The following is a 26,787-nucleotide window of genomic DNA, read 5'->3' as shown; positions in this document are numbered from 1 at the left end:
GGAAAGAGAATCTCTCTTCAATTGAGTTGGCTAAAAGGTTTGTAAGTTTTCAGGGTTTGAAATATCTGAATCCCTTTTGCACATAGCAGGAAAAACAAAGTGTGAAATTTTGATTGATTTTCTTTACTTAAGATAACCTTGAATTTTGGCAGGCATAAAGCAAAATTGGGGATGCTTTTAATCCCATCTCATGATTTACTTATAGATTATTGAAACTACGATTAATAGAAATAATATTTCAGAATGGCATATTATCAGAAATAAAGAATAATTTACCCTCCTGGACTTCTCAAGCCAAATAATTCTGGATGATTGTGCTTATCTCAATACCCTCCCTGCTGCCTGCCTTTGAAAGTATCCTTCACAGCAGATTAAGAGATACGGTAGTCCCCCTGATCTACAGTTTCACTTTCCTTCCACACTTTCAGTTACCCATGGTCAAACACAGTCTAAAAATATTTCTGGATAACTCCAGAAATAAACCATTCAATAAACAATTCATAAGTTTTAAATTGCACACGATTCTGAGCAGCATGATGAAATCTCACACTGTCCTACTCGGTCCAGGCCGGGAGGTGAAATGTCCCTTTGTCCAGGCGTATCCGGGCAGTACACGTGACTGCCTGTTAGTCACTTAGTAGTCATCTTGGTTATCAGACCTGCTGTCACGGTATCGCAGTGCTTGTGTTCAAGTAACCCTTATTTTAATTAATGATGTCATATTAACATAACTTTTATTACAGTATATTGTTATACTTGTTCTATTTTATTATTATTATTGTTAATCTTACTGTGCCTAATTTATAAATTGCACTTTATCACAGGTATGTATGTATAAAAGAAAAACATATAGTATATATAAGGTTTGGCACTATCGCAATTTTACTGGGGTCTTGAAACGTATCTCCCTTGCATAAGGAGGGACTACCATAATTTTCTCTGGTCCACAGGTTAGAATATTGGCAATAGTTATTATTTAGGAGCAGGTTTATATGCTTAAATCTTGCCAGTTTCAGCATAAACACTGACAATGATAAGTTGAGCTGATGAAAACCAATCAATACAATTTCCCACACTTCACTTCTATAATGCTTCACAGGATTACAGGTGATTAACTACAGAAGAATACGTCAGCCGTAAAAATTAGTGTTATCTGCGGCCCATGTTTATTGGTTATTTAATTTTTATAAGTCAAATTATTTTGACTTAATGTGATTTTAAATTATATTAAAACCACCCAAAACCAAAGCAAAATATTCGTTAAGATGTAAAGCGCTGATATTCATGACAAATGAAACTTTAACTTAGATTTATCTTTTGTCATAAGTTAACTATATTACCTACAGTTACAAGTTCGTGTAATTTAAAATATGAGTAAGAAAATTCTTCATCCTAGGTGACCAGAGCCTCTAACTTAAGAAATGTTCAGCTTCAGCAAACCCTGTTTTAGATAAAAGAGAGTCTGAAGGGGCTATGAAATATCTGAGCAAAACAAAACAAAAAGCAAAAATCTACCACCACCAACAAATAGTGCACACATGTGTGCGTGCACACTCACCCACACACATCCAACCAACCAGACTTGGGGGAGACATTTCTGGGAGTTCTGGTGGAGTCAGGGCTTACAGGCACTGGAGCAGTAATTTACTGCAGTGTTTCTCAAAGGAGGTTCTGTGGGTGGGTAAGTCCTTTGAGATGCTGTACTGAAAAAGAGTTGTGAGGACAGAGAAATTTGAGAAGCGCTGCATATTCTACTTTTCTTGGAGATTCTCTATGCATGTTAGTCTGTTAAAACCACTGGGAACTTCTCCAGTAAAGACAAACGACTATTTATTTCCAATTCTCCAGTATTTTCAAACATCGTTTGATCATAGGCTTCTTACTCCCATTAAATTCATTAACCTTGAATGGAATTTGTTTCTTGGAACACACTTTGGGAAATGCTGGTCCTTGATGTGAAAGGCTGACAATGGAGGGAAGAATCTGCACAGCGCAAAAGAGAAGGAAACACAAGTGAGAACCAGAGAATCCAAACTCTGGCAGGGCGCTAGTGTCCACTGGTGCATACTGTACAGTGTCTATGATGTCATCTTGAATTGACATGAGGAATCACAGATTCCATATCCCCACTGCAACTGAGTGCCTTTGGACAATTAACTTCCCAATCTGAATCTCACTCATCTCAATTGTAAAATCAGAATTTAAATAAGTAATCTTTATTATCTTTTCTAGGCCCAATTAGATGATTCTATCTCAACTATCATAATGGAAGTAAAAAGAAAATAGGATTTGCTTGACAAGAATTTTCTTTATAACCAACTTTCCTGGAATATAAAATAAGTGATGTTTGTAGAAATCTTATAATACAGCACGTGTGGATAGATGATTCTTAATTTTCATTATTTTGGCCATTTTGATTGAAAATTGAGTCACAGGATGCAACCTGGAATAAATCTAGTTTTAGTACTGTCGTTGCTGTCATTAAAAAATTTTTTTTTAATAGAACAGTCCAGAAACTTTCAGCAGCTAGATCTTTAATTAAAGCCAAAGGGCAACTTTAAAATTAGTTCTTTTAATTAATTGTCCTTGAGGTTGTACAATCTGTGACTACCCTATTCTTGGCTATTAAACATGGTTTGCACTTCAAAAAAAAAAAATTAAGATGTGGTTGAAATGATTGATTTAAATGAAACTAATATAAAAATATGGAGAAATACAATAAGGCAAATTATTTTGCAAAAGTGTTTGTGTATTTTGCATATGTGAGTGTTTTCCCTTAATAGAAAATAAAATTAATTGGAGAGAGAACTTATAATTGCCAGGGAAGCTAAATCATCAATCTGATGCCACATATATCAGCTGACAGTCATTTTCCATAATTTCTATTACCTGGGCTCTGTAATTAAATAATAATTTAGAGATTGAAGACTTAAAGCCACTTGTAAATTGCATCCTGAATTATATGAAAAAAGAAACTGAATTAGTTCCAAAATTGATACCAAATTATCTTAAGATGTATTTCCATATTGAATCAAGCTATTTTTTCATTTGTAATAGTCAGTTTCAGATATAATGTTCGGCACTCATTTGATTAGAAAAGTAGAAATCAGACTTGAAAATGGAAACTAATAATAATATACACTCATCTCCACTGGTACTGCTGCCATTAGGCACAACTTCTGTCCTCTCATTATGTTGGATCTAATCTATAGCGATGGTTCTCAATCATGACTGCATGTTAGATTTGCCAGGGAGAGGTTTTCTGATGCCCAGGTTGCACCTGAGACCAATCAAATCAGATTCTCTAGGGGTGGAACTTACGCACCACTATTTTTATAAAATTCCCAGGAGATTCCATTAAGCAGCATAATTTGATAACCAGTGAAGCAGTATAGCTCAGTCAATAAATTGTCAAATAAACTTGCTATACCATTTTGGTTTAAAATTGGTGGTGTGAAGCACATCTATTTCTATTTTTCGACTCTTCTGTAGTAATTTCAACAGAAATGAAGCTACTTCTTTTAAAAGATGCATACACTGTAAAAAATGGATGATAAGACCTGGTGGTAGATAACTTTTGGAGTATCTGCTTGGTTCATAAGAAACTCCTTGACCACCTTCCTCCCTCATCTTCAACAGAAGGTTCTGAGGGTCATTAGACCAAACTGGGCCAACTAGTATCCTGAGTCTGGATTTTTGAATTAAAATTTGGAGCTAATGTTTTTCTATGGTTGAATGTGTGGGGTGTGGAATGCCTGAGTGTTCTAGAAGGTGGTCTGAGTAGCTGAGAAAGTTATAGGAAGAGAGAGAGAAGAGAGAAGAGAGATGGGCAAAATGAATCTGAGGTAACGATGCTTCCAGATTTCTAGGGTAGACATCTGTCATTTTGCCTGCTTGTCATCCCTCCCCATTTTGTTAACAGTGTCCTCTACTTCTTTAGGTATTATCTCACTCTCAGTCCATATGAGCTGGGGATAACTGACAAGTCAAGCCCACTAGCCTCTTGCTTCTTGAGTATAGACTCGAGGCAGAAAAAGGTGGCACTAACATTTTGGTGACTATCATCAGGAGAAACTGTTAGTTCCTGCTAAAAGATCCCTGGAGCTACCCTGAGTCCTGTGCCTCCTGGAGTCTGATTAGTCAACTCAAGGGTTTCTGTTACTTGCAATTTAGGAATCCTAACAGTTTTCTATAGCTTTCTTGTCATAGTTCAAATCCATCAAGAGGCTTTGTAGCATTCTGCTTTGGGGTTCATGAGGCACTCTTGTATCTTTAAGTACTTTTTGGCTTATGATGTTTTTGATATTTGTAACTACATGTCCTAACTAGTACAAACTTTTAATTGACTCCCTTATTTATGTGGATGATCCTGAGTCTGCCTAAAGCAGAAACAAGGCTTTCTAAGCCCTACTCCAATCTTCAAGGTCATACTCAAGATAACCCAATTATTTCATCATTCTGCACGCTTTCCGAAGCCTCACTGATTTATTTGCATTTTGTAAGTATAAAGATCTTGGAGAGAAATTCATAACAAAGGTATACTTTGTGAACAATAGGATTAAAAGCTTATCAAACACAAACATGGTTCTAAATAATGTATGATCCTTTGAACAGGAGCCCGAATCTACTCCTGAAAAAAAAGCTCTTATTTCCTCTACCAAGTAATATTAAATGAAATTATAGTACTGCCATTATATCCAACACCAATAATTTTTCATTTTCAATGGTACTCTTCTTTAGCAAAAAAAAATCTTTACTAAATAACAAAATATGCCGGCTAATACAATAAGTACTTCCTTGAGCTCAATATCAAAATACTTGGCACACAATTCAAGGCCATCAATTCAAATTCAGGACGCACATAATTTCTTCCTTGTGATGCAAAAAGCAGAGTTATAGTGTCATAACCCTGAAGACCAGAGGAAGGTTCCCCAATCTCTCTAGGCCCAAGTCACAGAAGTAGTGCTCACATGGGTGACTTGTTAAATCTGGATCCATGGAGTTAGGTTTGAATCATATTATTAAAATTCAGAGATAATTAGTAAAACAAAAAAAAGCAAAGCATAGTGCTAAGCAGCTTAAGTGATTAACAATATTGTGATCTTTAACAAACTCTGGATGAACCATAATGAAATAGAAATAGTGAGGCCAGTGCCAACAAAATGCGATCATAAAGTCTGACCAGTTCATACTATTTCCTTTACTAAGAGTCTAAGGAAAGATAAATGTCATCTAGGAATATTCTGGTAAAGAAAGTGGAATAAATGAAAAGAAGCAGTTTAAAAGGTATTCTTCTGACCATCATACTTTATTTTTAATACAAATAGGTAATAAAATAAAAGGTACCCAAATATCTTTTAAACAAGAATACATTTTCTGTATTCCAAGCCATCATTTACAGATTAACACTGCAAAACTTGTGAATTAATAACTCTTAATTTGGTTACATAAAATTATACAAAATAAACAAAATTATATGTAGGATGAGAACCAACAAATACCAACCAATTCAAAGTCCTAAAATCTTGTGTCTGTATTAATTCCTTCACAATTCCAAAAAGTCACACACATCTACAAAAAGAATGTAGGTATTCTTAACAGTAAACATTATTTACAAAATAAACCTCAGTCACTTTTGATTCTGTGGGCCTACCCGACACACACATTGTGGTGTCAACTTAACAGTCAGAACTGCTGTCCAACTCCGCCTGGGGACAGCCATTCTTTGCCCTGGAAGGAGAGATTATACTAACTCGTAGTATTTCCCAGTCTGGGGATCAAAGTAACAGTTCAGACATGGGTCGTACAGCAGAGTCAACACTTCCTCGTCCTCTTCCACACTCAGGTCTTCTTCACCTGTGGGAAGGGGAACCACAGACATGTTAGCTGTTGGCCTGGCCTGGAATTCCTAAACTGTAACATCAGAAGGACAATGACTTAGGAATCACCATCTCTCCTGGGATGTGGGCTGAATGTCGATGCTGGAATGGAGATGGCTGCAGACGTGATAAGACTATGCAGTGTAAGATGTGAAGAAATAGTGACAACAATGGCAGCTTCACTATAAAGGAAAAGAAAAACTAAGTGTGGAGAACTGGCAGGGAGGGGGAAGGGGAAAAGGACAGGGCCAAAGAACTAAAGGATCATGCTAATTAGCATTGGGGAAACTTAAGCAAGATTCAAAACTTAATGATCATAGTTCTAGACTTCTTCATGAGCCAGAGCTGTACGAATGCAAAATAGTGCAGGCTGAATGACATAATAAACTCAATCACCATTCAACATCCTAAAAAGGCTACCAAATAAACATGAATTAAAATAAAATGTTGTTGAGAAATATAGATGCATAAACTGTACAACACATATGGAAAACACAATGTCAGGTGATCTGTAATTTTATTAGTGGTAGGAAGGTCTGTTAAATTTGCTGGGAATATGAACTTGGCTTGAGGTTTTCTTTTTGTTGTCGTGACAGCCATTTGGATGGTTTGGATGAAGAGAACTACTGCATAAGTTATTAGCAAGGTTTGGTTGGTTTCCAACAAATGGCGTGAAATAAACAACTGTTTTACTCAGATGTTTCCTGTGCACTTTATGTATGCCCAATGGTGTACTAAGTATTTGAGTACTTGATGCCATTGCCAGCAAATGAGTGCCTTCTGAGTACTTCTGAAAATTCATGTAATAGTAGTTCAGCGGTTGGTTGGGTAAGACCTCCCTGAGCTGGAGAAAATCAGAACAGGCTCAGAGAGGAGGAGGTGATTAAGACAACACTCTTCTCTTTTCCTTAGCGCGGGCAACTAAGGACCAAAGAAACCAAACTTCTGGGTCGTGAGTTCACCAGGGTCAGTTTTGGAAGGTGGTGAGCATAAGACAGGGCTGGTATGTAATAGATGCTCAATAAATACTGAATGTTTTATGAAAAGGTGAATAAATGATTGTGAAACAAAGCCTGTGATCTTAAGTGCCAATGCCCAGAGTAAAGGCAAAAACAGTAATGGTGGGACTCCATTTTACTCAAACAAAATCAGATCAAACTTGTGCAGAGCCACTGTCAGGACAGTGACAAACTGGAGTTAAGTCCAAGGGAGTGGAGCCAAGATGATTAAGTGGGGGTCTTCAACCGTACCACAGCCATTCCTCTGCCCTTCTTTTTCTGATCATCCAAAAACATTTAACATGATCCTTCCCTGTGCCAGGCACTGAGCTAGGGGTTAGAGATGTGATGATATAAGAAATAGGCCCTATTCTCAAGCAGTGTGCAGTGATGCAGGTGAAATTGAAAAACAGCTGACTCTCTTATTGCATGTAGTTCTAGCAGTCCTTACAAAGTTGAGTTTAAGGGAGAAATGTCTGCCTTGTTTGCTAACATCTGGGTAGAGCCCTCGCTGGTTTAGAAAGCAATTTCTCATGCAGTAGCTTATTTGACCCTCATGATCCTGTGAAACAGGTGGGAAGTATTGTGCCCAATTTACAGATGAGGAACTAGAGTTTACAAAGTTAAATAGCTCATCTGAGGTCACTTGGTGAGTTAGAGGCAGGGTCAGGGATGAATTTGGGTTTCCAGACTCTCAGTTCAGTGCTCTTTCGACCATACTTGCTTGATATTTTTATTAAGAAGGTGGTGTAACACATTCAATTGGGAACTATTATTATGTGGGAATTTAAACATGGAAAAGAGTAAAAAATTGTAAAGGTATCTTATATTAAAAAACACTCTCAGGTTTAGAAACAAAAGAAATTTGTTTTATCATATTTTAAAAACCACTGACAAAGACGAGAGTGTCCCTGTGCAAGAGCAGAGGCAAACAGCTCAATAAGCCCCAAGGAACCGGGCTTATTAAATCCTAAAAAGAGAAAGCTTGATGGAGGTGACAGCAGCCCTTCTGGCTTCAAGTATAGAAAAAATGGCAAATGATTGAGAAATTAAAAAGATTCTGTGGAGTTGCAAGAGAAAGCAATTGGATCAACAGCTGAAAGTTTCAAGGAGATAGATTTTGGCTCAGCACAAGAAAGAATTTTCTGAACATTAAAAGCTGGCCAGAAAACGGAACGTGAACTCCAGAAAGGGTGAAGCAGGGACTGCGGCGACCATTTGTGTGAGATTTTGTAGATGAACCCTACAGATCCTATGATCCCTGCGGTGCCTTTGATGTGTTTCTGTGATTCTTGGCTGCAGTGGCTTATGTCCTTGAAGTATGACATGATTTAGCTAACAGCCGCATTAATAGTGGTAGCTGACCTGAGCACGCTGCGCAGTTTCTTATCAGGAACAGGAGCTCAGAGAAGGCAGGCCGCCTCTCCTTTATTTTCTATTGTTACCTGAAGAGTGGTCCCCAGGGCTCTGCCCTCACCCATTTCCTCCAAGTAGGAGAAGCTGGGAATGCTTTTCAAGTGGCTGTTTTATATCGAGGATGACCCCTCTTAAGTCACTTTTGCACATCAAAGGAGAGTGTACACATCCTTTACTTTCAGATATTTGATCCATCATCTCTTTCATATTTGGGCTACTTCAGAGAACAGAACAAAATCAGTTTATCAATAAATAACTACTATGTGCCTGCTATGTGATTGAGCAGTCTAGTTGTGGATGAGACAGTCTAGTTGTAGATGTGACATACACATAAGAAACAGAAGCCGCTACTGAAGATGAACAAGGAGTTAAACTGGGAGTTGCAACTGCAGAGTGGCTAAGAGCAGCCCTGGGCGATGGAATCCAATAAACCTGGGGATGGATCGGAGCTCCTCTGTTTCCCACCCAGATGACCCTAGGCTGGTTGACAGGTTAGTTCACCTCACTGGACCCCATTTGCTCATTTATAAAATGGGGATAACCATGCCTATTTCAAAGGGTTTTGTGGAAGACTAAATTGGACACTGGGAAATATGCATAGCACAATGCACACAGTAGTTGACCAATAAATAATCATTACTATTGTTGTTAAGGATAATAACAATAATAAAATAAATCATGAACCGTAGGCTATGGTGTTTTAAATAACTCAGAACAGGAACATTGACAAAACTTAAAGTATGAAGAAAAGGCTTCGCAGAGACAAATCCCATTTCTACCACTTCACAGCTGTGGGACACTGGGAAAATTCGCCACTCTGAGCCTCAGCTTCCTCATATGTACAATAAGGACAGTAATAGTACCTGTTATAGTACCTGTTATAGTACTTACGAGAACTAAATAAGATAATACTCAGCCCACACACAGTGAGTATTCAATAAACGTTGGTGTTACAATCATCAACATGGAAAACATGAGATATCTGGGTTAGACATGAGTTGGGTATGTTTATTTATACCTTATCCCTTAGCCCCAAACTATATCTGTTTGATTCTTTTATTACCAAAAGAAAAAAATTAATGGATTTGAATGAAACACAAAGCCCCTAACTAGATTTACATAGGACATTATGATGAATTCATCGTAAAATAAAAACAGTTCTTATACCAAAAATCATGTATTTTTCAAAAAGTAAAACTAATTTTTCCATCAAGTGTAATGTTAATACCACATAGCACCGAGGCAGTAAATAATTATGAGTCAAACTATCTCAGAGATTGGACATCCGATGTCTCGTTTTCGTTTGTACTCTATAACACCTTCGGGAAAATTCTGACCTCTGGCACGTAAGAGTTATGTGCTATTTGTTTATTGCATTCTGTGCCTGTACTTTCCAAAAAGACAAAGTTTTAAGCTGATGCTATTTAATTAGAAAATTCAATACTTTTTACAACCAGTCAGGAATCTTTCAAGATGAAAATAACCGTTGTAATGAGCCATGGGTCTGTATCACCAACGGCATAGGGATGGAGATGGATCCAGTTCCTAAGTAGAGGTTCTGTTCCATAATGCATAAGACTGAAGCAGTAACTGCCATAGAAATGCATTCGTTCCCATACAGATCACTACAGAACTGGGACCTCATGCCTTATAACCATGGTATTAAGGCAGGTTGTGTGGTTTTTAGTGCTAATGTTTTAAATGGATGAATTTTAAAACTCTATCGACAATAACATTTATACAAAAATTGGGCGACATTATGTATAATTTTACATTGAAATAAGTGCTTTAAACGTGCATAAAAGGTTTTGTTTTCATTATAACTTAATTTTCAAAGCCTCCAACTTACATCACTTTGCCATTGTAATCTCTATATAATGAAATTATAACATGATTAAGCAATTCCTACTATGATGTCAAGCAATGGGAAATGACTTGAAAGGTAATTATTGTACATGGGTATGGGGTAATATTCAATTATATTCTTGGACAGTGCAGAGTTTGTTTTTCCTCCAAATGCAAAATTGCTCTATTTAAAGACTGGCTGCAGAAATTCTGAAAGGGTAAATTAACAAACGAAACCATTCGCTGCTACCAGACTAAGCGCATCTGATCAGGGGTCCGAATTACATTTTTACTCGTCTTCACATAATAAAGCCACTTCTAGTGAAATAAAATTGCCTTTCAGACGATAATCTATTTACAAACTTTCAGCTTCATCCACTTTGAAATTGGTTAACAGCAATAACAGGAGAAAAGCCAGTAGAGCCAGACCAAACACAGCAGTATTAGCTGCCCTCCCCTTGGTTAGAGCAGTTTGGGGGAATAATCCCTCCAGTTGACCATTTTAAAGTCAATTAATATAAATGTTTAATTATCTATATTTAATGCATTTTAACTGTAGATAGTAGAAAACCTATATGCATAAACTGTCTTCAAGCTTGAAAACAAATGATGTGGCACTAGTTTATCAGACTTAAAATCTCTGAATCAAGACACTATACTTGATTTTCGATTTTCTGACGCTTACATCTAAAAATTTTTTTAAAAAAGTTAATGCATTTTCTCTTTTATAGATCTTGAGAACTGATTGACTGTATTTTTATGTGCATACTAATACACTATTGTTTAAACAATTCAATGACGAGAGATTACCACTGGGAACAGTGGATCAATAAAGATGACATTTTAGATAAGATTCTGCTGAGTACCAGGTGCTTGCAAACTCTTCCACCAACATATCTCACTGGAGGGCAAAATTAACTTGCACTAAAACCCAAGAAACTCCACTGTGAACTGCTGAATTTTAGTTTTCAGCAAATATGTGCTCTCAAATGGGAGGAAGATAAATGACCAACAATGGAATAAATAGGATGAAAAGATCTTTCTTGTTTTAGAAAGCTATATTGTGTTTTGGAAGGCAAATAACATGCCATGATTATAGTTCAGGTTTCATTTGGGAAATAAGTACATCACCTTTTTTGTAAAAACCTGTGGCTATATTTTATTTGGAAAATGCCATTTAAAGCGTCATGTTGAAGGGTTTAGATGATTAATTAGAAGTTACTGCAATTTCATTCTTTCTAGGTAATCTCTACTTATAAACGTGCAGTGATTCAAATGCATGCTTATATATCAAATCATCATGTTGTATACCTTTAACTTACACAATGTAGGTCAATTATCTCTCAATAAAGCTGGAAAAAACCTACAAAATAAATGTGTGGCTTTCAACTCTGAATGCGTTTTGTTCCACAGGAAGGAAGGTTCCTAGCCGGACTACTGAGCTCTGAAACCTACAGAGCCCACAATGTCTCAAGGGTCTGGTTTCAGGCAAGGTGGTGACACTGTAGCTAGGGGAAAATGAATCCCAGTTCCAGTAAGGGAGGCTGGACCACATCCTGGGCCAGGTCCTCTTCCGGGTGCATTTGGCAAATAAACAGGTAGGGGTGTGGTTCTGGAATAGAGCAGAGAGCCTCAGACACCAGCAATGTGATTACTTCTCTACTGGGGTGGGGTGGGGTGAGGTTCACTTCCAGTACTCCAAAAAATAAGGCATCTCTTTATACTTGTGAGAGCATTGATTCCTCCCACCCTCAATCACTTCTATGGAGAGAAGCCACCCTTGGGACCCTGATAGCCGCATAAGAGAAAATACATTTTCTGCTCCAAAGTTAATCAGAGAACACAAAAGGCAACACTTGCCTCACAGGGAAAGGGGTTGGGACTCTGGATTCAAGAATATCATAAATGCTAATGAATCATTTTATAAGCTGAGAACTGAAGTAGGGGCTCTATGAGTCTAAGGAGAATACGAAAGAGAGTACTTTTTTTTCCCCCTTAAATCCAGAAAGCTTAAGAGAACTTCCTAAATTAAAACAATTGCAGTGGACATTTCAGTCACACAGTTCTTATTGACTTAAAAGGGAATTCTGTGGTCCTATTGCAGTGTGGGGGTTAAGGGTACAGACTGTCTGGTCAGACAGGCCTGTGTTAGCGTCTTGCTCCACATTCGGCGGGTTGGTGACCCAGGCTGTGACCTTCTATATGGTGGAGACGCAACACAGCCCCATGCCTGGGAGTGCTGGGACAAGTCATTGTGAGGTAATGCACAGAAAAACTCGACACAGTGCTGGGCCCAGCTCAGGTGCTTTATTAATGCTGGCTTCTATTACTTTTAATCACCAATATTGCTTTTTTGCGGGGGTGGGGGGGGGGAAGTTCTCTTTTGCATCTTAAATAAACCTTCAAGATACAGGGAAGATCCAAAGAGTAGACCAAATCATCCTCCTGTTTCCCATGGGTAGAAGATTCACTCATTCACTCATCAAATATTTATGGAGTATTTACCATGTCCTAGGGTTACCACAGTTGTTCGATGAAGCGTAATGCCTGGCGAGGTAACTAATAAAACAGGTTTTAGAAGATTGCTTTTAGACTTAGAGTATTAGGTAAATGTCAAGTAACTGCGTGGCAGGAAATAGGACTGTGAAAGTATTCCTCTGTGGGAGCCAGAGCAGGAGGCCTGATTCCCCTCTCTCTGGTAAGTGGTCAGGAGCCACGAAATGTCTATAAATTCTTTGTTAGTAATTTGGATATTCCATCTGTAAAATAAGCATCTGTTGCCTGTTTATGTCTGGTGGGCAATTAATCAATGGTCATAAAGGAATATCCTATGTGGCTTTGCCATGCGAAAGGTACAAAAATGTTTTTATAAGACTGGAAACTCCAAAAGCCCTTCCTAGTCAAGATTTATGTAAACTGCAAGAGAGCTTGCAAGCCTAAAGAGAGAGAGAGAAGTCGTTATTATTCCATTTTGGAGCTGGTAAGCATGAATAATTTAAGGGTCATGTCTGTAAAGGAACAAATGTCAAAAACAAATTGACAACTATTTTTCAAGCAAAGTCCGATTCATTTTCAAAAGGTCAGTTTTCTTGAGTAAGTTCTGAAATCTTAACTTCCCATTTTTACATTTTACATAAGCTCCAGGAAAATACATTTTTAGTAAGTGTTAAGGGCACCCATGCCCATGATAACTGATATTCAGCAAGTATATTATGGCCCAGGAGAAACTGTGAGGAGAGGACGATTTCTCCATCCAGTCGAAGGCAGGGAGCACAGTGCTGTTCCTGCTGGTTGGCTGGCTCTGCTGGAAGCAGGCTGTACACTTTAAGGTGGCATTAATACACTTTAGACATTCTGGCTGAGCCGAAAGTGTGGCTGTGACACAAACTTGTACTGAATAAAGTAGGGGCTCAAGGGCCAGGTATAATGCGCGCACTCACTTTTGTATGGCTTGGGCAAGTTTTCTAGAATTATGTATCGGTCAGGCCAACTTTTCCTGCTGCTAAAATGCAGTTATGTCTCCGGTGGGTGAGTCTCAGCCTGGAGAGGCTGCGGTTCAGCACATTACTTCCCTGCTCTAAGTCCCAGTGTCCATGTGTAAAATGGGATAACAACAGTACCCATGCTTAGTAGGCTATTATGAGAATTAAAGTGCATGTGTAGGCCTGGGTCACAAGCAGAGGAAATACATGTTAGTTATTATTGTTTTTATCCTAGAAGTCTGAAGATGGGAGACTCTTTTTCTCTGTGAACCAGCTTCAAAGCCACCTTCAACTCCCAGTGCAATGGTTCTGTAGAAAGGCATCGATGTGGAGGAGGCCTGGGTGCTAATCCTAGCTTGGCCTCTGACATTTGACCTTGGGCAAGGTCAGAGTGAGGGGTTTGGACTATGTCAGTGTTTTTAACTGGTTCATCAGAGCCCCAGGGCAGGGTTCTGAGATTCTTCTCATTACTCCTTCAGCCAGAGCAGTTCTTCTTTTCTCTCTTTTATATACTGGGATTCCACATGAAATTTCATTTGAAAGAAAAGTTTTCACAGCTTATAAATAAAGTTTAAGAGCCACTGAATAATGTGACCAATAACTTTTAATTGCTAAAATGTATGGGTCTAAGTTTAATACTCTCACTGTTGAATTTTAGAAATATATATAATATACTAAAAAACTGGAATCAGGGAGAAAACTGAAAGTTAGATTTCAATGAATTACCCTACTTTTTTTTTCAAGGTTGTATTAAGAAATGGCCATTTGAAGAACATTTCTCTCCCTCTTTTCCTCCCTCTCTCCGTTCCTGTCTTCCTTCCAGTGAGAATTAAGAGTATCTAATATATACCAGAAACTGTGTAGGGTATTAGGGATCTGGGAGTGAGCAAACTGACGAAGTCTCAGCTCTTAAAAATTCATAGTCTATTTAGGAAAAAAAAGGCAATAAACAAGTAAACAAATCACAATTACCAACTGTGAAGAAGCTGTGGAGAGAATGTACAAGGTGAAGTGAGAGAGACTGACCTACTTAGGTAAGATAGTCCAGAAAGGCACCAAAGAAGGTCGGCTACAAGCAAATACTTGGGCCCGGCAGTCCTGCAGTCCAGTGACCTAGTCCTACATTCAGCTCCTCACTCTCCTGCCCTTGCCCTAGATCTGGTCAACACAGTCATTGCATCCCTCAGCCTGTCCCACGGAGAAAGGGTGGATACTTGTCATTTCTGACAAGTCTGCTTGGGTGGGGGAAGCAGGTCCAGGGCTGAAACAGGTAACCAGAGGTCTGATTTTTTTTTGCCTTAAAGAATTTAGCTACTTAGTCCTTGAGCTATTTTAATTTGTTTTTCCTGTTGATCAGGAATTCTCAATAGAAGAATGCCTGGTTTTATATATATTATTTTTTTGAGTAGGTAATCTATTTACTTGTTTGAAAATCAAAAATATAAAAACAGTGGTTGGGCTCTGGGGCCTGGCTGCTTGGATTCAAATCGCAGCTCTGCTAATCACTAGATGTGTGAGCTGGGCAGGTTATTCAAGAACTGTGCCTCAGTTTCTACAGTTTTGAAAAACAACTACACACACAAAAGAGCACCTTCCTCATGGTGTTGCCGTGAGGGCTAAATGTAACAACTTAACACGGTGTCTAGCATGTAGTAAATGCTAAATTAATGGTATTATGCAACAGAAACCCAGGAAGAGTGCAGATTGGCCACAACTGTGACTTCTTTCTGATTATATAAACTGGATAATTGAACCCATAACTTTTCTTTAACAAACACTTTATAAGAACAAATGAAAACACTATCTCAGTATATTGGTAAGTATGAACTGTAACTGGTTGTCTAAAACTAAGCCAATATCACGCAAAGATTAACAAAATAGGAAACATTAGTTTTTGATGGTATTAATTAGCTACAGCCCCTCTCCCCCCGCCCCAACATATCAGGAAAGGGGAAAGGACCGCTGATGAAAATCTAGAGTGATATGCAGAAGGAGTCCAGATCTGGTTAACGTTAGCCAGAACATTTTTATAATTCTCTGAATTTAATTTATTTGCCCTTGATGGAAGTTCTGTTTACCTTCAACATAATTGAGCTCCTGCAGTCAGAATATCACATTGCAATGGTGACTTTAAGACATCCTTTCAGCCACTTATCATTAATATATATCTTGGGTGCCTTTGTTCAAGGACCACACTCTCCGTTCCTGTGTCTTATTTAGGACACTTAACATAACATATTATTTGTTCCCTCGCAGCAAGGTCTCCTGCTGACAGCCACGATTCTATTTTCCTGTCATAAGTAATTATGAATGTACACCTTTAAAAAGATTCCCAATTTGAGGGGTATAATCTATTTCAGATAGTAAATCACAGAGACATCTCTATCCCTTGGGCGGCCAAAATGGACAACTCAGATGTATGAGCTTTCACTCTGAATTTTCCATACCTAAAAAAAATGGGATGCTCTACTTTCTCCCTGGGGCAGTTAGGGAAAGAAAAAAAAAAAAAACAACCCAAAATTGGCACCTTTGTTGGAGCAATTTATATTGGTTTAAGTTTTTTTTTTTTTTAAACCTCAGATACAGAGCTTCTGTCTTCAAAATCCTCCTCAGAAAACTGTCTCAGAGAGTCCCACTCTGAGGTTATTTTGTCACTTCAATTACACACTTTAGATCTCCCCATCCCTCCGATCTCAAACCCTCTGTTTCCACCAAAGATTCTTTTCTGTTCCTCCTCAGTGCACTCTTGACAATCATGTGCCCCACTCACAACCAGAAACGAATAGTTCATCTTTCTGGCTCTCACCAACAAAGGGAACCCCAGGCAAATTTTCATTCCTGCTTCTTTCTGATTTTTCCATTACTAATGCTACTTATCGTAGCTCTCTGCCAGCCTTTACTTTATGTCAACTATAATTGAAAAAATTTAAAAATAACGAAATACCCCCTCCAAAACTCCTGCTGTATCTCTGTATTAACAAAAACATGTATCTCAGTGATACTGAAATATTGAGTCTGCTTTATAATAACACAAACAGCTAGTATTTGGTAGATACTATCCCAGGTGCTTCATATACAGTATACTTCATTGAATGTTCATGAAAACTTTCAGGTGGATGCTAGTTATTACTAGTCTTATTTTACAAATGCTGTAACCAAAATTTATAAAGGTCACACAGCAGGAATTGGTAGAGCTGGAATTCTGATGAAGGTCAGGGTCAGCTTAACACCAAAGCCATGCTCTTACTCCGTTAACAATATTTTCCCCTGGGGTTAACCTTTAGGACAACAAAGACAATTTCTCTCTTATATTCTTTTTTAGTTGCAAACAACCTATCATCCTATAAAACGAGGCACAGGTTACTGTATTATTTTGAGTGTGAGAACTTAAGTGATCAGCATTTAATAAAAGCAGTGGCAGCTCAAAGTGATTGATTTTCTCTATAGTAAATTATTTTTATTTTTTCATACATAGCATTTTTCATATTCCCACCTTGAGCACTCAAACTTCCAGAAGAATCCTGCTGCTGCTCTGCTGGATGTTGACTCGGAGGAACAATGGGTGGACTCAACATATTTAACCAGTCCCTAAAAAGAAAAGAAGTAAATGAACACACATACCTTTATTTCCATATACAGATTTTACTTTTCCCCTGGATTTTCAATTCCCTGGGACTTCCACAAAAAAACATTTTCCTCCTTCATACTTCAACAAGACAAGATGTCCAAAATTTAATATTCAGTTTTATAAATCAGTTAATATAGAGTCAATCACTCAACTAACTATTGAGCTCCTTGACTTACTGTGGGGTTACAGCCTGATAAACCTATTGTAAACTGAAAATATAGTAAGTCGAAAATTCATTTAATAACCTAACTTACCAAACATCGTAGTTTAGCCTACCTCAAATGTGCTAGAACATTACATTAGCCTACAGTTGGGAAAAATCATCTGATACAAAGCCTATTTTATAATAATGTTGAATATGTCATGTAATTTATTACACATATTGTTTTTATATCATTGTACAGTTGAAAAATCGTTAAATCAAACCATCATAAAGTGGGGATTATTTGTAATTGTTCAATAAATACATCAACTAAATGAAGATGGCATTCTCCTCAAAAGTTTATTATCGTTGTTATTAAACTGTAGTACAGTTCTCATACAAGAAAATTATTTCAATAACTCAGAAGAAATGCAGCATAGACAAAGCTCTCTATGACTTTTGGGTAAAAAAGCCTGACAAAGTTACATGTCACAAATGACAACATTCCACATGGTAATTCAAACCAGAAGTTAGTCTTGGACCAGCTGCAATGGTGGGAGTCAGTATGCATTAATTCAGGGCTTAAGAGCAGCAGAGGGCAAAAGAAAGGTGAGGGAGCTGGGCCCTTGAGCGGCTCATTACTTCAGTTCTCCCATTACAAAGGAGGACAAAACCACTCCAGAAAGCACCTCCTACATTCCCTGTCCCTCTGCCTCCAACTTCCAACCTCATTTCCCAATCTCTTTACTTTCCTTCCTCCTCTGTTCTTTTCAGTCCTCTGTTCTTCTAGTAGATTACCTGGGTGGATGTGATGCAAGTGGGTGACATCTTGAAGGCATGAGTCACTGTACATTCTACTTCAAGCCCTTCTCATCTTTAAACTTGCTAGTGAGCTTCTTCGGGGGAAGGAAGCAAGCAAGAGAATGTGAAGGATTTTCCAACATGAATTCTATTTCTTGCATTGATCTAGTAGCCTGTAGTTTACCTTATTTTTCTCAACAGGAGCATGTCCTCATGACTAAACAATTTCTTTCTAAATTTCTGTACTTCCTACTGTTTTTATCTACAACGGGAGATGGTCCCAACTAATAACTAAGAGCACTGGCTGTCTAGGCCAATCCCAGGTCCATGTTTCCTAATGTAAGAACTTGACCAAGTCACTTAACATCATAAGCTTCAGCTATGAAAAGGAGATAATAATAGTACCTCAGAGTTTTGTTGTTAGGATTAAATAAAAAAAAAAATGGATGAAAAACATTTGACATGAATCTGGGTACAGAGTTGCACTAAATAGATTTCAGCTATGACCACCACCATCATCATCAATTAAGATCATAGCTTTACCTACAATGGTAAATCAAGGTAGGAATTAAATTCTATTAAAATTCAACCTGTAAAACATGGTAGAATGCTTACAAGTCTATACAGTAGAGGTTTTCCTTGGAAGCTGTTCACCTTTCTTATATAAAAAGTATCTTAATGTAAAAAAGACCCATTTCCTATTTGCTATATTTTAAGATACTTTCAGTCACTACTCACCTCAGCTATCACTAGATTATGGCTGGTGAAATAAGCAAGGTGAGCATGCTGTGTAATTGAATTTCATAACAACAGATTAAGGACATCAAAAAGGATTTATCACAGACTTCCAAGCTAATGGGGCATTTTCTGATAAGCACCTTTTATTTAGTCCACCTAATTACAGTAGACCAAAAATTCCTACATTATACAAAATTATAAGGTCACATACAAATTACCAGCCCAGTGACCTCATCACTCAGTAAGAGTGATAGAGAATGAGGATGAACAAGAGAAAAATAATGTTATCATATAATGACAGCCCTAGAGACAAATTAGAAACTCTACACAACGGCAGTAGAAGCACCTACTCATGGTCCACGGACATGGGAAAAATTGCAGGTGGGGGTTGTTGTGTGACTTATAAAAGGCAAGATATTCATTTATTAGGCCTATAATTTGATTAATGTTTTTCCTTCTCAGCAGTAGCTATGGAAAGTATAGGGATCTTCTTTTTTGATTTTTTTGTTTGTTTTAAAATAATCTGATTTATCAAAAAGTTTCAAGAGTACAAAAAACTCCTATATACCTTTCAGCCAGAGTCCTCAATTTAAATATTTTATCACATTTGCTATCTATCATCTATCTATCTATCTATCTATCTATCTATCTATCTATCTATCTATCTATCTATCTATCTATCTATCTCTATCTAATCTATCATTTCTCTATCTAAACAGAGTTTGGCAAACTATGGCCCATGGGTGAAGTCTGTCCCACTGCCTGTTTTGAACAGCCTGCTCATCAAGAATGGTTTTTATATTTTTAAATGGTTGAAAAAATTTTAAATAATGTTTCATGACATACGAAATTATTATAAAATTTCAATTTCAGTGCCCATAAATAAACTTTTATTGGAATAAAGACATATTCCCTTGTTTATGTTTCATCTATGGCTGCTTCTGTGCTACATTGACAGAGTTAAGTATTTATCTGGCCCTTTAGAGAAAAAGTTTGATTGTCCCTGATCTGTAGTTATGGGCTCTTATTGATTTCTCCAATACTAATACAATACCACACATATTTCTTCTCATCTTTCTTCTTTCTATATTTGTAACTCTCTTCTGACAGTGAGAAACTTGGTTCCCATTACCCTTAATATATTTACTTATTTTTTTGAACTACAGAACACACCAAAAGTAGTTTCCGAACTGCTAAGCAAACAAAACAAAACAACCGATAGAAAACCTTAAGTTACTTTCTAGGGTTCTCCCTTTACGGTTCTTTTTATTCTGTAGTCAAAAATACTATGTTCAAAATCTACCTGGTTAGTTATTCCCTGCCTGCCTTCAGTGTGGTTATACAGAAGGTCACCAACTGATGATGGTTTGATTTAGGATTTTTCGACTTCATGATGGTGCAAAAGTGGTAAGTATTCAGTAGAAACTGGACTTTGAATTTTGATCTTTTCTCAGCTAGCTATATGTAGTGCGATACTCCCTCATGAAGCTGGGCAGCAGCAGTGAACTGTGACTCCCAGTCAGCCACGAGGTCACAAGGATAAACAACAGGTACTTTACAGTGTATTCATTGTGTTAGATGATTTTGCCCAACTGTAGGCTAATGTAAGTGTTCTGTGCACGTTTCAGGTAGGCTAGGTTAAGCTATGATGTTTCGTAGGTTAGGTGTATGAAATGCATTTTTGATTTATGACATTTTCAACTTATGATGGATTTAGAGGGACATAACCCCATGGTAAGTCTAGGAGCATCTGTCTTATTCATTTGAAATACAGAGTGATCAGCTTCTGTTTGTATTACATTATAATTTTTTTCCTCTATTCTTACTGATTTCTATTACTTTTGTTATTGTTGAGTATGTAAAACTTTAACAGTTCAAAATTCAAAACTACGCAGAAGAGCATATTTGGATAAGAGTTACATTTTCCCCATCCCTTCCAGTCCGTTTCCACACCCTCATCACTTTCATGCCCTCCCCACCCACCTCTCTATAGATAATCAACTTAATTAGTTCTATTATCTCCTTTCTATGTTTTTCCACAAAAAAATAAGAAGATACATGTCTATTTTTTTATTTCTCTCTCTCTCTCTTTTTTTTTTCCTATGGAAAAGGTAGCATAGCATAATTACTCCTTTGTACTTTAATTTTTCTCAACTTAAAATAGATCCTGGAAATCACTCATACTAGTTCATACAGAGCTTCCTCATTCTTTTTCACGCCTGCATAGCCACGAGTACATGATAGTACATGGCTGTACTATCATTCATTGCACTACTTTCCTATGTTTGGGCATGTTTTCAATATTTTGCATTATTACAAATGAACTGCAAGATTATTACAATTAATGCTTTAATGAATAACCTTGGGCAAATCTATTTTTGTATACCCGGAGAAATATCTTCAAGGTAAATTGCTAGAAGTGGGATTCCTGGAACAAAAGGTAGTGGTTTTGTCAGATATTGACAAATTCCTTCCACCAAGGTTGTATCCAAGTGCATTCCCTCCGGCAATGTATGAGAGTGCTAGTTTCTGTACAGCTATGTCATAAGAATATGTCGTCAAGTTTTTAATGCTTTCCAATCTCAGAGATGAGAACTGGCATCTTCAAGCAGTTTTGATTTGCACTTGTTCTATGTATGAGCTAAGAGTCAGACGGAAGAAGTATATTAGCTAACGGAAAATGATACTAGAACATGGGCTGTACACAAAGGCTGCTGTGGGCTGATCAGACCATCTATTTGTTCTCTTGAAGGAATTCCCCTATAATTGTGTAAACATTTAAATATTTATTTGGGAAAGTAATTCTTTGAGAAATCTAAACCATGACAATAATTATTATATAGCTCTCTCATTTACAGCACTTCTACCTGCTATCATGAAGTTCTGAGTCTGAGGAGCCAGCCCAGTGAAATACTTTTACAGATCTTTTATTAAGAATTTAGAAATTTCTATCCAAGACTTAATGATATTTGTAATTTGGTACCAGTGCACATTTCTTATTCTCTGAAAGAAATTTGGGTTTTAAAAATCTATGGTCAGGAAACAGATTTGGGAGAGGACTTGGAAATATCTCACTTTGGGAGGAATTCACAGATTCTTTTTAAAATTTGGTGAAAACTGTTTTCCCAGAAAAACGTACACAAATGCCAAATTTGACTTCCAATTTCAGGGGGTCAGAGGTCATCTGAATCCCATTCATGGACTTCTGGACCCCCAAATTAAGAACTTCTGCACCATGGAGTATCACAGAGATGTTTCTAGTAGTGTAAGATCCATGGTTGGTTAAGTTTTTCTATAAAAGGCCAGGAAGTAAATATGTTAGTCTTTACAAGCCATAACATCTCTGTCAAAACTATTCAACTCTGCTGTTGTAGTGTGAAAGCAGAATAAACAATATGTGAATAAACGGGCTTGGCATTGTTTCAATAAAATCTTACAAAAAATATCTTGTAATGGGCAGGATTTGGCTCGCAGGCTACAGTTGAATGACCTCTGTTTTAGAGGAAGGAACTGTGAAGTGGAACATTCTCAAGGCTCTTATGAAAATTCTTGTTGATTTTCCTCCTAAATGCCTTTGATCCTTCTTTCTCACCATCTCTACTTCTACTACCAAAGTCCAAGCAACTTATCTTGCTTCATTATCTGTAGCAAATGCTCTTAATTGGTCCCCTCATAGTCATTCCTTCTGGCTTCATTTCCTTGTTCTCCGTATTGTGGCCTAATTTAAACCTGATTATGTCAATCTTTTGTTTAAAACCCTGCAATGTCATTGGGAAGCTATGGTACTTGGGAGACTCTTTACTCTGGCCTTCGAAGCTTTGACAGACTAATCTCTGTGTATTTTTACCACCACCTCTTGCGTTATTCTCCTGCTAACTCACTAGTCTCCAGCCACATTAGTCTCTCAATTCCTGGAATATGCCATGCTCCTGACCATGATGGGGCCTTTGCTTAGGCTGTGCCCCCTTGTCTAGACCCTGCTCTCCTCCCCTGTTCCCATCCTTCTCTGGCCTGGTGAAATCGTATCGAACTTTGAGATTTCGGCTCAAGCATCACTCCGTTTGGAAATCTTCTCTGATGCTCCCTCGCCAATTCTAGCTGAGCTCCTTTGTCACTCTTTCTATTAGAGCAACTGTGATCTCATTAAGAGCTCTTGTCTCAGCTCATAATTACATCCTCATATGTTTGATCATTTGGTGAATGTACTCTTCTCCCTTTGACTCTAACCAGCACATAGCAGAGTGCTTGGCCCAGAGGAGGTACTTCCTTAATATTTATCAAATGCATGACTATTGAAAGAGTCTCTTTGTCAGTCGAGAATACTGAGCGCCACTCAGTGTTGAAAGTTTCCATAACGGTGAATAATGCAGCTGTTATGACTCACTCTATTTTCCCTCCATCTTGCTCTTTCTCCACCTGTCAGAAGCATGGTTTTGTTTCCTCATCATGTGCTTGGTACATACACAATTTGGCGTGAATATGGGAAAACACACCTTGTTTCTTTACATACAAGACAGAAAAATTTAATTTTCTGCCTCAGAAAACAGAATGCTTGTTTGGAAATATGTTTACTAGTATTAAAAAAAACTCAAAATATATGTTAATTTTTTTAAAGCTTTTATATACAAAAAGAGCTCTCAGTAGCTTTTCTTCATAGGATGCATATCCTACTTGAAGTAAGAAGTTCAAACTGTAAGTTAGAAACACAAAATGTAAGTTGGGAACTCTTGTATATTTTTTAAGATGGACTGGAATAGGTATTAAGATGCTAGTATTTAATTTTGGTTTGTTTTCTGCAGAAGGTCTCTAACCAGATTCTCAGTATTGGAAGAACAACCCCTATCTAAGTGTTGGGGATTGCATTCTACAACATTCCCACCAAGCGGTTATCTAATCAATCTATACTGATTATAATTCGGCAACTGTGTGCCTTTTCTTCCCCCAGGCAATGTGAACTCCCTTTAATCCAATTGAGAGTGAGATTTCAAAATTTGCTCTTAGGGCAAAATCCAAAATCACTACATTGGCTTAAAGCTTTGCATGGTCTGGTACTTACTATTTCTATAGAATATTTTCGTGCCTTTCCTTTACTGTTACCACCATACTACCCTCGGGCTTCAGAGGGAGAACCACAGCCACATCCTTGGTCCCTTTTCTCATAATTGCTATATAGTGAATGTTTCTATGCCCTCAAAATTCATATGTTGAACCTGATCCCTACTATGATGGTGTTTGGAGGTGGGACCTTTGGGAGGTGCTTACATCATAAGGGTCAAGCCTTCATCTGTGGGACTGTGCCCTTATAAGAGAGACCCCGAAGAACTCCTTTGCCCCTTCGGTCATGTGAGGTTACAGTGTGAATATGGTTGTCTACGAACCAGGAAGAGGAGCTGTGATCATATTATAAGCTCCATAAGGCAGACAATCATGTCTCTCTTCTTCACCTTGGGCTTGACATATATTAGATGCTCAATAAATGTTTGTCAAATGAACGAATGCCTGTAGGAAGGCTAGGGCTATAACAGAAAGACCTACAAGGGAGAGTGAAAAGATTGGGAAATGGAAGAGTTCTCTGAGAAAGACCTGGTAGAGAGGAGGTCAGGAGAACATGCTCTGAGAGCAGTGAGAGGAATAGCAGGAGCCAGAAAAGGCAGCTAGTTGAGAACGATATGAGAATTATTTTCCCCAGACGTTTCTTCTCTTCTCCTCCTAAAAGGGCTCCCAGAGGATGTCTGCATTACAGTTACATCTGGAATAGGATCACATCTCTTCCACAGAAAAAGTTAGGTAATGCATTGCATAAGCAAGCACTATATTTTCATCTCATATCAATCCATGTGTTTTTGAAGACATGCAACAAACACTCACACAAAAGGGAAAATCATACTTTTTCTTCTTCTGGCCTCTATAAAATCACCTCTCCTGACCATGTCTTTGTCGGAAAATCCATTAAAGAGAGGACCCAGCTTTCTCCAAGTATTCAATGTTTCAAGAAATCACCAAATGATTAACTTCTCTTACTCTATTAAATATATTTTATATGTTCTCTACAGAACTGAATATCTTTCCTTTTTGGCAGTATTTTCCCTCAGGTTAAGAAAAAATTAATGACATAGCATCTTGGGACCATTTTACAGACACTGACTCATTAGATATGGCAGATAATTCAACCCTGGAGGCACAAATCCAGGCATCAGCTATCAAATTCAACTACATATGAACAGTAATATCCCATCTACTTGAGACAGTATGGAAAGAGGCCAATCCTTTCTTTGCCTTCTCTATAGTGTTATCAGCATAGCTGCTTTATAACTTTACATTGAATAGATATTTACCAAGCCTATGCAGTGTCACAGACTTTATGCTGTGTACTGAGGAATAAGATATGAGTCTGCTTTTGAGGATTCAGTCTCCTAGAGAGAGACTGTTAGATCAAAACTTATAAGAAAGTGAAGAAGTATTGTTAGATAGAGGTAAGCCCAGGGAACCTCTTATAGTTAGAAGGGTTCAGATAAAGCTTTCTAGTAAAAGTGATGAAAAGATTGTTCCTGAAGGATGAGAATGAGGCAGAAAAATAGAGAAAAGGTGGAAGGATATTCTAGAAGGAACAGCATGCACTACAGCAGAAAGGTGTGGGGAGCTGGGGGTATCCCCAGCATTACAAAATCATGGGCACTGGCATGCATATGTGTTGGATGTCGAGACTGTGGTCTCTTGCTGAAGAAGGCAGGGGTCTTGGAAGGCAAATAAAGATGTTCCTACTTTATTCTGAAGGCCTGAGGACCTATTGAAGATAATAAGCTCGAAGAATCTTGGTTTGCGTTTTAGAAAGATCACAGTGGCAGTTGTGTGGAGAATGGATTGGTGGGGAAAAGGGACGGGCTAGAACAATCAATCAGGAATTTGTTATTGTATAATCTAGGCCAAAGTAATGTGTTGTTTTGGAAATTTAGTATATATGTATATGAAAATACATGTGTATGAAAATATATATATGTCTGAAGATACATATCAGGAACATAGAACTTTCCTCTTGACAAAATTCATTTCCCATTGTATCAGAATGAGGTTGTAACATACAGAAATCTCCCAAGAAGACATCTTGTTTTTATCATCCTGTGAGAGTGAAGGTCTCTAGAGATGGCAGTTTGTCTCAAGGACCTTACAGTCTAATGAGGAATATTTTTTTCTGTGTCCCATGTACTATCTAAGTCAAATTCAAAGAGTTATTGAGTGTCCACGTACCCAACGCTGTGTTGGCTACAAAAGGATAGAGAATACAAAATATGGTCTCAGACAAGTAGGCAAAGATATGAACAGACAGCTCAGAAGAAAAGACATATAAATGCCTCCCCACCCCATTATGGAAAGATGTTTGATCACGTATGTAATTATAGAAATGCAAATTAAAATAATGAGATACTACTGACACATGGTAGCTTGGCAAAGGTTGTAAAGTTTCATGAAACTCAGTGTGAGCTGGTAGGAACATATATTGGTGAAGAATTTGGCAATATCTATCAAAATTACCTTTTGACTAAATAATTTCATTGCTAGAAATTTATTGTAAATACATACTTGCGCCAGTTCACAAAGATATGCTCATGAGGATGTTTATTACAGCACTGTTTACAGTAAAGGGAAACTGGAAACCACCTAAGTGTCCATTAGCAGATAAGCGGCTGAATAAACACGGTACATCTAAATAACGAAATAATATCCAGCGATTAATGAAGAATGTGTTGATCTACAAGTATAAATTCAAAAAGATGTACAAAATGTATTCAGTTAAAATCTAAAAAGCAAGTTGTAGAATAGTCTAGATTTTCATCCCATTTCTGTTGAAAAAATATGTAAA

At 37.6% G+C, this 26,787-nt stretch overlaps 1 protein-coding gene across 2 annotated transcripts in view; it reads right to left on the bottom strand.

The window, feature by feature from the left end:
• Positions 1-5,287: 5,287 nt before the first annotated feature.
• Positions 5,288-26,787, bottom strand: part of CUNH3orf67 (chromosome unknown C3orf67 homolog) — a 213,627-nt gene continuing 192,127 nt past the window's right edge. For both annotated transcript variants that reach the window (XM_023537616.1, XM_011371753.2), the window contains 2 exons: positions 17,114-17,208; positions 5,288-5,856 (listed from right to left, as the gene is read on the bottom strand). In XM_023537616.1, the coding sequence (XP_023393384.1) occupies positions 5,744-5,856; positions 17,114-17,208 (208 nt within the window). In that variant the 3' untranslated portion in view covers positions 5,288-5,743. The remainder of the gene's footprint in view (positions 5,857-17,113; positions 17,209-26,787) is intronic.

This window comes from Pteropus vampyrus, unplaced genomic scaffold (assembly GCF_000151845.1).
Source record: "Pteropus vampyrus isolate Shadow unplaced genomic scaffold, Pvam_2.0 Scaffold195, whole genome shotgun sequence".
In the NCBI taxonomy this organism is placed as follows: domain Eukaryota; kingdom Metazoa; phylum Chordata; class Mammalia; order Chiroptera; family Pteropodidae; genus Pteropus; species Pteropus vampyrus.
The sequence above is the reverse complement of the archived record's forward strand: the minus strand, read 5'-3'. Positions and strand labels throughout refer to the sequence as shown.